The sequence below is a fragment of the Nelumbo lutea genome, chromosome 1 (assembly GCF_056320005.1).
Source record: "Nelumbo lutea isolate HS-2025 chromosome 1, American lotus-T2T, whole genome shotgun sequence".
NCBI lineage: Eukaryota > Viridiplantae > Streptophyta > Magnoliopsida > Proteales > Nelumbonaceae > Nelumbo > Nelumbo lutea.
This window is the reverse complement of record NC_142684.1, coordinates 193921069-193935895: the sequence shown is the minus strand read 5'-3', so window position 1 is coordinate 193935895 and position 14827 is coordinate 193921069. Positions and strand designations below refer to the sequence as shown.

The window sequence follows — 14827 nt, the reverse complement described above, 5'->3', positions numbered from 1 at the left end:
AGTTCATTGTTTTACTCCCCCCACCTCCCCCATATTTTTCCTTTTATTTTGGTTTCATGGGGCTAAACAATGGGGGTTAGCCCATCCCCCTATCCTTTTTTCGGTAATGGAGAAAAAATAAGATTCCATTAATAGAAAAGAACAAATACAATTAGGGGGTCATGAAGAATCATCCAAGAAACAAAAACAAGCATCCCCCCATAGGGCCTACGCATAACCCCTCAATCCTGGTGACAGTAGGATCTGATCCCAAGTCTCCACTACAACCAGCCAGAGACCTTAGCAACTAAGCCAGTTTGGCACCGCCTGATGTGGACGCCGGCAGAAGCAGCAGTAATTTAGTGTTCTCAGCAGCAGCAATTTAGTGTTCTCATCCTATCTTATCTATTCAGTATTCTTGCCTTATCTGCTTTCAGTAGTAGGGATTAGTAGGAGTTTTATCTATTCAGTGTTCTTATCTTATCAGTTCAGTAGTATGGATTAGTAGGGAGTCTTATCTTATCTAATTACAGTTCTTATCTTATCTTATCAGTTCAGTAGGATAGATTAAGGAAGTCTTATCTTACCTTATCAGTTCAGTCTTATCTTATCAGTTTAATAGGATAGAGTAGTAGATTAGCAAGGAGTCCTCCTAAAAGTAGGATTCTACCTCTTGTAATCTCCTATTTAAGGAGCTGATATTATTCAATAAAGGTATCGAAAATTTCAGTCAAGAAAGAGAGCAAAGGAGAGTTGGTGATCTCTTGAACAAATCACCTTTTAGGGCGGCAAGATAGGTTCTTCAAGAAAAGGGAGGAACAAGGGAAAGCAGGAGGTTTTCCCCGTGGACCGACCCGTGACGAGATCCTATTCTCGGGCCCATAACACCACCTCCCTCCCCATGTGTATGCACGTATGAAAAGACATCTTTTCTTTTGTATTAGAACATAAGTAAGAAATCTTCATCTAAAAGAATTGTCTCCAAAAGTTTGCAACATGATCCTTACCAAAAAAAAACGTTTTCAACATGATAGGGTGGAAAAGGTGCTTGTGTGTATGTTTTGATAGTAAACTAGAAAGAACACTATTGATGACAAGAACTTAGAGAATTTAAAAGAATGCTTCTCACAAAGACGAAACCATATGCACAAAAATCCCATGCATTCCTGTAACCAGTGTTTGCAACCCATCATTGACCTACCTGTTGACCATTCGACCCATCACCCAGATGGGTCTGTTTCACCCCAAACCTAGTAAGCTGGAAAATCATTGACCTTGGTAAAAGAAACTATTGACTTCAACAATCAAAACAATGGTCTTGGAGGAGTTTCATGAATCGCCTGCTTTAGGGAGAAGTTTGAATCATAGTTTTTAAGGCGCCAAGGTGAGGCTAGGCGATAGGGGGGCACCTTGTTGCCTAGGTGAGCGCCTAGGCAACGCCTGAGCGATGGATTTTTTTTTTTAAGTAAAACCATATATCCTAGGGTAGTTCCCTAGGTTCCATAACCATCTTTTCTTAATAATTATCCATAATTTTCATAAGAGAAGTATAAACTTCATCTTTTAAGTTTAGAGAAACAACATTTTATGAGAAGAAAAGGAACAAAGGAAAGAAAATTCAAAAAATATAGGGGCTGAACCCCCTACTTTCGTTATAGGTAAAGAAGAAAAGAAAAGGTGGAAGAAGAAGAACTGTAAGAAGAAAATGTATTGATTAGACAAAATTTTAAGTTCTTCCCTTGCTTATTGGTTTAGGTTCTGAAATCTTTTGAGGATTCAATCAAAGATCAAAACTTCGATACGATACGCCCCATATCGAGTGTATTGTATTGTATCTTTGGCACCCCAATACACATGTTTATAGGTGTTTTCAGGAACCCATTTTTTAAAATAATATATATATATATATATTATATATATATATATATTTAAAAAATGAATTTGAAAACCAAAGAAATAAAAAAATAGGGGGAGTACCATTATAAGTACTGATACACCTTTTCCGATACGCAGAGGTGTATCGATACTTTGAACCTTGGGTTCAATACAGCAGTTAGCCATGTTTGTGTTGATTAAACCCTAACAAATAAGAAAATAATAAAAAGTAATTAGTACATAAACACATAAAATGAGTATTCTAGTTTAATAATGCCTATTTTATAATTATATTGTCAAAAAATTAAAAATATAAAAGTATTTTATAACATAGTGCACAAAACTACTTGGCAACTGGGCAAGGCGAGCATCCAAGGGCACCTTGTCACCTAGGTGCCACCTTGACAACTATGATCTGAATGCTACTTTCCTATCTCTAATCCCTAAGAAAAGTGGAGCTAAAGAGATGAAAGATTTTAGGCCAATAAGCTTGATTGGCAGTGTATACAAAATCTTAGACAAAGTGCTGGCAACTAGGCTAAGAGTTGTGATGGATTCTCTGGTTCCATCTCACCAAGGTGCTTTTGTACATAATAAACAAATACATGATGTTCTTATTGCAAATGTAATTAATTGACTCCAGGTTAAGAAGTGGGAGGAATGGTCTGATTTGCAAAATTGACTTAGAAAAAGCCTACGATCATGTTAACTGGGCTTTCTTAGATTATTTGTTGGATAAGATGCATTTTGGTTCAAAATGGAGGAATTGGGTTAAAGTCTGCATCTCCACTCCAAGGTTTTCAATATTATTAAATGGGTTAGTAAAAGGAAACTTCAAAAGTTCGAGAGGGTTGAGACAAGGAGACCCGTTATCACCCTTGCTTTTTCTAATTGTGATGGAAGGTCTAAGCAAATTGGTGGGAAGGGATTCAGATCTGGAGTTTCAGGAGGGTTTTGAAGTAAGCCCCAATGGTACAAAAATTCCCATCTTACAATATGCAGATGATACACTGCTTTTTTGCAATGCTTTATAGGATCAAATTATAAACCTGAAAGTGAAATAATGGTTGTGGGGGAAAGTGCCTAATATTCAAGGCTTGGCTGAGCTTTTGGGTTGCTAGCTAAGTGGGTAGGCTGCCCGCAAATTACTTGGATTTTCCCCTTGGAGCTAAATGTACTTCTAAAGATATTTGGGGCTCAGTTCTAAAAAGAAAGGATAAAAAATTGTCAACTTGGAAGTCAAGATATCTCTCTAAAGGTGGAAAGGTCACACTAATCAAAAGTGTGTTAGCTAGTCTTCCAACTTAGGGCTGTTCGTTTCCTCTTAAAGTGCAATCATACAACTTTTCGCTTTCCAATGATACCCCCAAAAATACAAACAATAACTCTCTTATATGGGGTCAAAATGGATATTTGATAGTTTTCAGAATTCGGAACAACATTCTCTGCATTCAGAGTTCAGAGGAAAGAAAAGTTCACTGTTCACCAATACCAATATACCTCTTAATGTAATTATTACACTTTCAGATGTTAGACTTCAGAGCAAATGACCAGGCCCTTATTTTATGACCCTTTTTCCTATCCCATCTGAGGTAGCAAAGGAAATGGAGAAAAAAGATGAGAAGCTTTCTTTGGAAAGGTTGGAAAGAGGCTAACGAGTATCATTTAGTGAGCTGGGAACAAATTTGCAAACCTCAGTCACAAGGTGGGCTAGGAATAAGACAATTAGAGCTATTAAATCTAGCTTTACTGGGAAATTCGCTGTGGATATTCTCAACTGAACCAAATAATCTGTGGAGGAAAGTGATAAGGGGAGAAATATGGCCTAAGGAACAATGGGTGGTGTAGGTTGTCAAGACTGCTATTCAATCTTGATCACTAAGAGATTTCAGGTTCGATGAGAAGAGAATGTGAAGATGTAGAGGAAAGAGTGGTGGAAGAGCAATAAAACACAGAATTTTAGGAGAATAGAATGTCAATATTCTGCCGCCGCCACTTTAAGTTAATATATATAGGTTATGCTAGTTACATGAAAGGACATATCTGCCCTTGGTGTTTACATCATAACTGCTAACAAATAACAAACAATATAAAACTGAAACCAGAAATAACAGAACAGAAAAAATAACCACAGCCGTGGGGCCCACATCACTGTTCTCTACACTCCCCTCAAGTTGGGAGTATATGTTCATCATTCCCAACTTGGATAGATTCGCCTCTAGCTTCTTTCTTGATACGGCTTTAGTAAGAATGCTAGTTGCATAATGGATGTGATGTAAGGGAGGCATACTTCTTGAGATGAGACCCTCTCTCGCACAAAATGGCGGTCAACTTCAATGTGTTTGGTTCTGTCATACTGTACTGGATTATGTGCTATATTAATGGCGGCTTGATTATCACAGTACAGCATCGGGGACTTCTCATACTCAATACCCAACTCCTCAAGTAGAGATCTTAGCCATAGGATTTCAGCCACTCCATTGGCCATGGACCTGTATTCTGCTTCAGCACTTGACCAGGAGACAACACTTTGTTTCTTACTTCTCCAGGACACAAGGTTTCCTCCCACAAGGGCACAATATCCCGAGGTAGACCTTCTGTCATCAACACTCCCAGCCCAATCTGCATCAGTATAAACCTCCACCTTCATGTGATTGTTGTTCTTGAAAAGTATACCCCTACCTGGGCATCTCTTCAAGTAAGCTAAGATTCTTTCTGCCGCAAGAAGATGTGTGGTTCTAGGAGAATGCATGTACTGGCTAACAACACTAACAATATAGGTAATATCTGGCCGAGTGAGGCAGAGATATAGGAGCTTTCCTACCAGTTGTTGGAACATAACTTTGTCTTCTAGAAGCTCCCCACTCTCGGCACTAATCCTATGATTCTGTTCAATTGGTGTATCTGCAGGCTTGACACCTAACTTTCCAGTTTCTGCCAACAGGTCTAGGACATATTTCCTCTGAGATATAAAGATCCCCTGTTTGGATCTAGCAACCTCAATACCCAAAAAATACCGAAGTACACCAAGGTCCTTCACCTCAAATTCTTGGTGAAGAAGCTGTTTAAGAGACTCAATCCCATGGCTATCATTCCCTGTGACCACAATTTCATCAACATATACTGCCAACAGTGTCAAAGAGGACTCCACCCTCTTGATGAATAGGGTATGATCTGACTGGGCCTGTACATATCCAAACTTCACAAGTGCTAGTATGAGTCTATCGAACCAAGCCCTACGTGACTGTTTCAAACCATACAAAGCCTTGTTGAGCCGGCAAACCTTCTTACCTACTTCTGCATCATAGAATCCAGGAGGCAAACGCATGTAAACTTCTTCCCACAGATCTCCATTCAGAAAGGCATTTTTCACGTCCATTTGGTATAAAGGCCAAGTGTGACTTGCTGCAAGAGACAAGAGAACTCGAATAGTAGTCATCTTGGCTACCGGTGCAAATGTCTCCAAGTAATCTATGCCATAAGTCTATGTAAACCCTCTTGCAACTAACCGAGCTTTGTACCTTTGGATAGATCCATCTGCATTATGCTTCACCGTAAATACCCATCTGCATCCAACTGGTTTCTTTCCTTTTGGCAAATCAACTACCTCCCAGATGTTGTTCTTCAACAGAGCATCCATCTCAACATGCATTGCATCTTTCCATTAAGGGACGGATAGGGCTTCTTGCACTGTTCTTGGAATAGGGACATTGGAAATGGAACTAAGGTAGGACCTGTAGGTAGGAGATAGACGATCATAGGATAAAAAATGGGAAATATAGTGGGTTGGGGAAGTCTCTGTGGGCTTGCAATGTTGTTTCCCTTTACGGACTGCAATTGGAAGGTCAAGATCATCTGTAGGGGAAGTCTCTGTGGGCTCTGGGACTGAAGTATCTGGACCTGGAACTACAGATGAGATTGGAGCTAGTCTGGACTGTTGATGATCAGGATCAACCTGCCTGCACCGCCTATGATAAACCCTCAACTCCTGATCCCGTTGACCACCCTCACCATTGCAGCTTTCCCTCAACTCCTAATCCCTCTGACCACCCTCACCATTGCGGTTCTCATCACCCAATGGAATAGGTAAAGGAACTGCCCCACTCTCACTGCTCTCCCCGTGAAGACAAGAACTCAAACCCCCACTCTCACTACTCTCCCCCTGAGGGGCAACCCGAGGATAATAGGGTGTCCCCTCAAAGAAAGTGACATCCATGGAGACAAACTTCCTCCCGGAGACAGGATCATAACAGCAATAACCCTTTTGAGTTTGTGCATAACCAAGGAAGATGCATTTGGAGGCTTTGGGTTTGAACTTGGAGGGATGGGGTCCGAGAAGCTGAACAAAGCAAGTGCAACCGAATGTCTTAAGGGGAATAGAAAACAAGTCCTTACGTGGGTGTAGAAGCGAAAAAGGAGATCGCATATCAAGGACCCTGGAAGGGACCCGATTAATAAGGTATACCGCTGTGAGGATAGCATCCCCCCAGAAGCGAATGGGGACATTGGAAGTAAACATGAGGCTTCTAGCCGCTTCCAAAATGTGCCTATTCTTCCTCTCGACAACTCCATTCTGCTGAGGTGTATGAGGGCAAGAGCTCTGGTGGATAACCCCATGATGAAGAAGATAAGATGTCAATGATTTGACAAAGTATTCCTTTGCGTTATCAGATCGAAGAACTTTGATCTTGGCATCAAACTGGGTTAGAATCATTTGGTGAAAATTTTGGGTCAGGGAAGGTACCTCATCTTGTGAACGCATGAGATAAACCCAAGAAAAACGGGTATGGTCATCAACAAATAACAAAAAATATCTGTACCCACCCATGGAAGGGATATGATAAGGCCCCCAAACGTCAGTATGCACAATATCAAAAGAATTATCACTCTTTTTATTACTCAATAAATAAGGCTTTCTACAATGCTTAGCAAACTCACAACTTTCACACTGTAGTTGCGACAACTCAATAGACTCAAATAAAGTAGGAAACAGACTCTGTAAAGATCGAAAAGACAAATGACCTAATCGGTTATGCCAAAGCATAACCGGACTCACACTCTGAGAAACAAAAGACAACTTCTCTACTGACTCTCCTTGACGGAACCGCTCCCGAGCAAATAGATCCCATTCGTCTCACGGCTAGTCCCAATCAGCTTCTATGTCTCCAAGTCCTAAAATACACACCGATCAGGGAAGAAGGTTACTAAGCAGTTCATATGCTTGGTAATACTACTGACAGAAAGAAGGTTAGTATCAAGCTTAGGCACATGCAAAACAGATGACAGGGACATAGTATCTGAAAGCTTGATGTCACCCTTCCCAGAAATAGGAACCAGGGAGCCATCAGCAATAGATACCTTATATCTACCAGAAGACAAATGGTAAGTAGTAAACAGTGAATGCAAGCTAGTCATGTAATCAGATGCACCTGAGTCTATTACCCAACAAGGCTCAGTAGTACCTGGAGCTGAGGCATGATAGGCTGAAGCTCGAGTACCTGAATGGGCGAAGGCAGATGTGACAAGGGCTAATGGAGGCTGTGGTGGCTGAGCTGAATTTCCAACCTCCTTTTCTAGTTGTATTAGGGCAGCCCAAACTGTAGCTAAGGTCTCCAAAGATGTTCCTTTTGTGCCAGATGAGGATGCTGAATCAGTGTTCATGGCTACATAAGCAGTGCCCTTCTTGTTTCTTAACTTCGCACGAACCAAGTGAGGATGCAGTTTCCAACATGTCTCTTTTGTATGTTTGGGTTTTTTACAATGTTCACATACTACATCTTTCTTGTCTTCCTTCCTCCTGTCCTTCTCTGAATCACCCCCTGATTTGGGTGTAGCCACTACAAAGGCTGATACGGGTTGCATCATAACCTTCCTTCTGGTTTCTTCACTGTGTACAAATGAGTAGGCCTGAGAGAGAGAGTCACACTGTCTCTAGTCAAAATCTGTTGCCTCACAATATCATATTCTGGGTTCAGTCCCGCCAGGAACTCAAACACTCTGTTTGTCTCGATGTGCTTTCTATGGGTCTAAGCATCTTTGGGACTCTCCCACTCAAGAGTCTCTAAGTGATCAATCTCATGCCACAGGGACTTCAAGGTAGAGAAGTAGATTGATACCGGTTTCTCTCCTTGTTTAAGGGTGTTCACTTACATTTCAATTCATATGCTCTGGCAACATTAAGGGGTCGGGAGTAAGTTTCTTTCATAACATCCCATATCTCATTGGCTGTCTTTGCCCACAAATAGTTCCGGCTAATATGAGGATGCATAGAATTACACAGCCATGTCATAACCAAGTAGTTTTCTTGCATTGGTATATGTCGGGTCTCCCTTGGAAGGTTCTTTCATATTTCCCAGGAGGTACCCTAATTTACCTCTTCCACCAATAGCCATCATGGCTGATTGGGCCCATTCCAAATAGTTTGATCCGTCAAACTTTACGGTCGTAATCTGACCACCCATCTCAGAAACACCACCATAACTGATGTTCCTAAGACTGCCTACTGCCTGAATCTTAGACTCCATTTCTGTCAAGTCTCAAAAACAGTACTTAAGTCACCAATCACAATCAAAACAGTATAGGCCTGATCTGTATTGTCAGTGTATGTGCACAAAACCGAAGTAATTCTGATCTGAAACCAACTAGCCAACACAACAGTAGTTGTCCGTAGATCTCTAACCCCCTTAGAACTCTGAGAACAACTTTAAAACAAAACTGATATGCTAGGGAAAGTTAGGGTTTTAATCAGTCTTGAAATGAAGCAATTCAGTCGCACAGTCCAAACTGTATAGATGAGCTTGCAGTAATAAGAAACCCTAGAATCTGAACGGACCTACCAATCAACTTAAGAGTAGCTCTAGGTAGATCACAGGGTTCAGTCAACCACTAGGGCTTGCCGCAGACCACTTTCAAACCCTAGAGTAGAGAGAAACATAGTTCGGTTCAGGGTTTGCTGTAAAACCCTAGGAAATCGAAGAGAGAAAGAGCTAGAATGGTTCGGCCTTCCCCTCCAGATAGGTCCAACCTATCTTCTCTGAAAGAACTTCTGTTAAAAAAGTAACAACTTACAAGGAAAAATAGTTCACTGCCTTCTAGGGTTACCTGAACCCTAGTCTTCTCTGATCCTTCCTGACCACCAACACTCTGCAACCCTAGCAAGTTTCCAACAGCTGCTAGTACCTCTGGCGATCTCCAAGAATCAGTCTGCGAACTCCTCCTCTTCAACTTTCAGTCTTAGGAGATTCTCATGTGGTCGGCTGGTATTAGACTCACATGAAAAACCCTAACTTGGCTCTGATACCATGTAGGTTGTCAAGACTGCTATTCAGTCTTGATCACTAAGAGATTTCAGGTTCGATGAGAAGAGAATGTGAAGAAGATGTAGAGGAAAGAGTGGTGGAAGAGCCATAGAACACAGAATTTTAGGAGAACAGAATGTCAATATTCTGCCGCCGCCACTTTAAGTTAATATATATAGGTTATGCTAGTTACATGAAAGGACATATCTGCCTTTGGTGTTTACATCATAACTGCTAACAAATAATAAACAATATAAAACTGAAACCAGAAATAACAGAACAGAAAAAATAACCACAGCTGTGACTAGATACATTCTACCCTACGGACAGAGTGGGACCACAGATGTGGGGCCCACATCACTGTTCTCTACAGGTGGGATACTGGACCACCCCCTCAAACAGTTCTCCGATTGCAGAGTGTGGAAAGGAATATGTAAGGCAGCTAGACAGTTCTCTGGCTGCATCAGATTTAAAGTGGGAGATGGAAGAAAAGTAGAATTCTGGTCAGACCACTGGATTGGTGACAGCCCCCTAAAGGAGTTGTTTCCTGACTTATACAATGTCGCCTCAGACAAGGAAGCCTTAGTAGCAGATTCTTTCAGACTTCAGGAGAATAGAATGGGTTGGACTCCTTCCTTTAGGAGCTTCAATGACTGGGAAATTCAGCAGGTTGCAGATCTTCTCTCTCTGTTAAAAAGCCAGCAGCTAAATCTCCACTCCCAAGATGCAAAATTCTGGAAAGGGACCAAAACTGGTGTCTTCATAGTTAAATCCTTCTATTATAAGCTAGTGGAGAGGACTGAAGTTCCTTTTCCTAGTCGGGTCATTTGGGGGAATCTAGCTCCTTCAAAAATTAAGTTCTTTGTTTGGGTTGCAGCTTTGGAGAGGTGCTTGTCTAAGGAAATGTTGATAAAAAAAAGGCATGAACATTTCAGATCTTAGAATGCTGTTTGTGCAATGAGGAGGTGGAGTCTGTTGGACATCTTTTCCTCCATTATAAGTTTAGTTCTGCAGTACGGAGCCACTTTTTGAAATCTCTGAATTTGAATTGGTGCATGCCAGCACCAGTTAAAGCTCTTTTGAAAGAATGGCAGATTTCTGGACTTTCCAAAAAAGGGAGACTTTGCTGGGCTTCTGTCCCTCCAGCAGTGCTTTGGACTGTGTGCTCAGAAAGAAACAGAAGGTTGTTTGAAAACAAATCCATTTCTGAAGCCAAGGTCATCAATTCAGCCATAGATGCCATTAGGTGCTGATTGTCAATACATGCTGAATTCAAAGATATTACATCTGATTATACTTTTTTGAGGGTGGCCTTTTTTTTGATAAATGATTGAATTTTATTCAATAAAATCAATAAGATATTACAATACAGCCTTCCCAAAGGAGGGGCACGAGCTGGTACCTCTCCACAATAGCAACAATGTACTACCTGAGACTAGTAACAAAAAGTTTACAAAGCTGCCCAGAAAAACTGTTCCCTTGATACCCCTTGTTTAGCTAACCCATCTGCTATGGTGTTGGCTGTTCTACCCACCCACTGAGAGTGGCCTTTTTTTGAGGTCGTTTTTTGTACAGTTACTCATTGTACACAGGACCAGTTAATACAATCATACCTTACCTTCTTTCAAAGAAAAAAAAAACAGTCAAACATCAAACCAATGAACTGTTCATGTGCGTGCAAACCAAAACAAGTCATATAAGATACAATTTCAGACCAACCTGCCGCTCATAGTGCCATTCAACTATCGCCACTGTAGATCTATTGTCACCATTGTTGCTGCACTGCCAGAGATCGGTCTCTGCTGTTATACAACTGCCAGAGATCTCCCCCCTTCCCCTGTTTTCCTCCCCTGGCTGCTAGGCTGCTAAATCTTTCGCGTCCTCCCTCCCTCTATCTTTCAATCTCCTTCATCTTGATCTCTCTTTCCCTTCCCTCTTTCTCTCCCTCTTATTTCCATATCTAGGTTTACAACACTAAATCTTAATCTAAGGGAGTATATTCATGATCCTAATATAAAAGTTGTAGTGCAATTACAGGTTGAACCATTAGCCCAGATGATAGAACCGTTGACCCACCAATTGGAGAGGAAAATGGTTGCTTTTCCAGGTCAGCTTTTCAAATTGCCTGTAACAATATCACAAATGGGCCAAAATTTATGTCTTCAAATCCTGGATGAACCATTAAACAGTGCAAAACATTGGAGGACAAAAGAAGACTTACTTTTCAACACATTCTCTACTGTCACAGTTCTTACTTTTCAAAAATTCTCACCAAAAACCCCCCAAAACCACAAGAGAATGGTACTCCAGAAATTTTTGGCCTCGGTACTTCCACACAATGGAGGACAAAAGAAGACTTTATGAGGGAAGGCAGGTCCAGATACTAGCCATTTAAATAGAAAAAAAGAAACAAACAAACTCTGCAACTCTGTACTGATAGAACAAATGCCAAACACAATCCTCCCATTTGTAGAATACTAGTAGGGGACCCGTGCGATGCACGGGAAAACCCAATGTCTAATTTGCTGGTAAAAAGGATCAATAGGATATATTGAATGCCGGCTGCTGGTAAATTTCCAAAAGTATATATACTAAATTATTGATTTTTTAAATATATTAAATAATTTATTTTCTTTTTAAATATATTATTTACAAAATTACACTAATTTATCTTCTATTTTTCAATATAAGTTTATTAATAATTTCCTTTTCTAAAATTTTCCAATATTATACTAATTTATATTCATAACAGATATAATTTGTGCAATTATTGGTTCAAACTACCAATTTCCTTTACCAATACTAATTTATCTTTAATAATTTAAAATGTAAACCACACAATTTTTAAATAATTTTCCAAAATCTATCAAATGTAATAAAATTTCCCAAATTTCCAAAATATTTCAATAATTTTCAGTAATTATTTACTACATTTTAAAGAAATTTTCCATAATTACATTAATATATTTTTTATTTTCTTCTCCAAAATTATGATATTTTTTTGACTTTATTTTTCCCGGAGATATAATTGTTGACTTTACTTTTCAATTTTATAACTTTTAATTAACTTTAAATGAAATTTATAAAGAAATTAATGGTTGAAAATTTTGTATATTCATTGATTTCTAGTAATTTTTCTGGAAAATAACACAATTTAATTTTTAGTGTAATAAAATTAATTTTAAGAATTGTAACTATAGTAAAATATTTATTATAATGATTACTCTATATAATTACTACACCAAAATTCCAATAATAATTATTTTGAAAAAATAATTAATTTAAGTACACTAATAATTATTATTGGAATTACAGTTATTTCAAAATTACTGTAATTACAGTATTTTGAAAATAACAAATTTTACTATAATAATTAAATGTAACTTAATAATTATTACTACACTAATAAAAATACGTTAATAAATTTCTGAAAATGTAAATTCCAATGATAATTAATACTGTAATTATTATCAGCAATAAAATTCAAATAATAACTATTGTTGTAAATTTCCTAAAATAATAATTTACACTAAAATTTCAAAGATAATTGTTTCTGTAATAAAGTTAATATGAAAAACAAATCTGTAATTAGAAATAAAATTTTCATTACAATGGTTATTGTAATTGAATTATTACAATAAAATTCCAATAAGATTTATTAGTGTAATAAAATTATTTTGAAACAAACTGTAGTTATTACACTAATAATTATTATTGGAATTTCTGTATTTCAAAATTACTGTAATTACAGTAATTTAAAAGAACAGATTTTATTGTAATTTATAATTCTGTAGTAATTATTATTTTTAAATAATGGAAGTTTGTGTAATTTAATAATTACATTATTGGAATTGATACAAAATGGAAAATTGTTAATTATGTAACAATAATTATTACTATTAACTTCCATTATTTTAAATCAAGATTCACAGTTTTTTCTATTAATAATTTTTCAAAAATTATTAGATAATGGGAAATACTATTTGAGATTATGAAAAAAGGAATTAGTCAAACTACACCAACAATTATTTTAGTGTAATAATTATAATTACATTGATAATAATAAAAATTTCAATAATTATAAATTATGATAACATAATTATAAATTTTCAATAATTACAATAATTTTCCATAATACTCCAAAAATTTTAAAAATGTCATAAAATTCCAAAATTGCACTAATTGTTATTTTCAATTAAAATTAATCAATAATTTTCTGAAAATGTAATAATGAGAATTACGCTGATTTTCTGAATAATCATTTATTAAGTTTCAATAATTATTTATTGGTTGAATAATCAATAAATTTTCAATAATTTCAGTAATCTATTGAATAATCAATAAATTATCCATAATTTCCAAAAATACACCAAACTATCTTTTAGTTTTGAATCAAATTAATTAATAATTTATAATTATCTGGAGTCATAATTATAATTTTTAGAAATGTAATTATTTCAATATCGTTTACCAACAATCAATTACTAAAATTTTTAGAAATTATTGATAATGATTTATTGATAAATATAATAGTAATTTATTAATAAATTAATTATTTTTATTTATTTTCAGAAATTATTATATTATTTTTGTAAATTTAAATAAATATTATTGATTGGTAATTATAAATAATAAATTTATTAATAATAGTAATGATTTAATTGTTTTAATTTATCAATTATTGCCTCGCTAATTAATATATTAATTATAGATTATTGTAATATACTTATTTATTAATTAATGCATTAGTAATTTATTAATTATCTGATTTGCTAATCTGGTTGGACTGGACCTGTTCTAAAAATGAACCAAACATTTGTAGTCTAGGGTGTTCACCGAAACTCTACTTGTCCCATTCTCTTCAAGCATTTTAAGATGGTATAGGATTGGAAATATGAAATCAGGGAGGGGGTAGGATTGGAAACCCCCAAACTCTACTTGTCCCATACTCCCATCCTCTTCAGGCATTTTAAGAGGGGATAGGATTGGAAATATGAAATCAGGGAGGGGGCAGGATTGGAAATATAGAACCAGGGTGTTGGACGAATCCATTCTCTTCAAGCATTTTAAGAGGGGATAGGATTGGAAATATAAAATCAGGGAGGGGTAGGATTGGATACCCCCAAACTTGTCCCATTCTTTGCATTTTAAGAGAGGATGGGATTGGAAATATAAAATCATGGAGGGATAGGATTGGAAATATAAAATCAGGGTGTTGGACGATTCATCCATTTCTTCTTGTTTATAAATGGGTAAGAAAACATTGACTGATCAACTGGAAATTCCTGCTCTTCAAATTACCAATCGTCAAGATGCTTTCTAAAGAAAGTAAAACAAAGATGTCCACTCTAAGTTGCTCCAAATAACCCCAACATGAGAACAGATCGACCTGATTTCTGATCAGTCCAACAAAAGAATTTTATTGAGAAGCAACCATTAAAAGGAAATTATTTCGTGGGAAATCTTCAACATGATCATCCAATAAAGTATGACTATAGCAATAGAGGCTTGAGATGTTTAAAGATATTCAAAATGAAAAACAAGAAAATTTCCTTCCAACGCATAAAATGGATGTAAGAGAATAGATAGAGGCAACAAAATAATCATAAAATATTCCATTTTTTTGCCAAAATTTCAGTAAGACTTGAGGCAAAATAATCATTCTTTTCAGTTGC

The 14827-nt window shown here is 37.0% G+C and overlaps 1 protein-coding gene across 5 annotated transcripts in view; it reads right to left on the bottom strand.

Moving 5' to 3' along the window:
• The window catches only part of LOC148880126 (YTH family protein), a 71257-nt gene that overhangs the window by 18359 nt on the left and 38071 nt on the right, over positions 1–14827 (bottom strand). The window contains exon 8 of one of the 5 annotated variants that reach the window (XM_088961962.1): positions 11151–11277. The exons of the other annotated variants lie outside the window; for them this stretch is intronic. Coding sequence (XP_088818088.1) covers positions 11269–11277 — 9 coding nt within the window. The 3' untranslated portion in view covers positions 11151–11268. Of the gene's footprint in view, positions 1–11150; positions 11278–14827 lie in introns of those variants that run through there. 5 annotated transcript variants of the gene reach the window in all.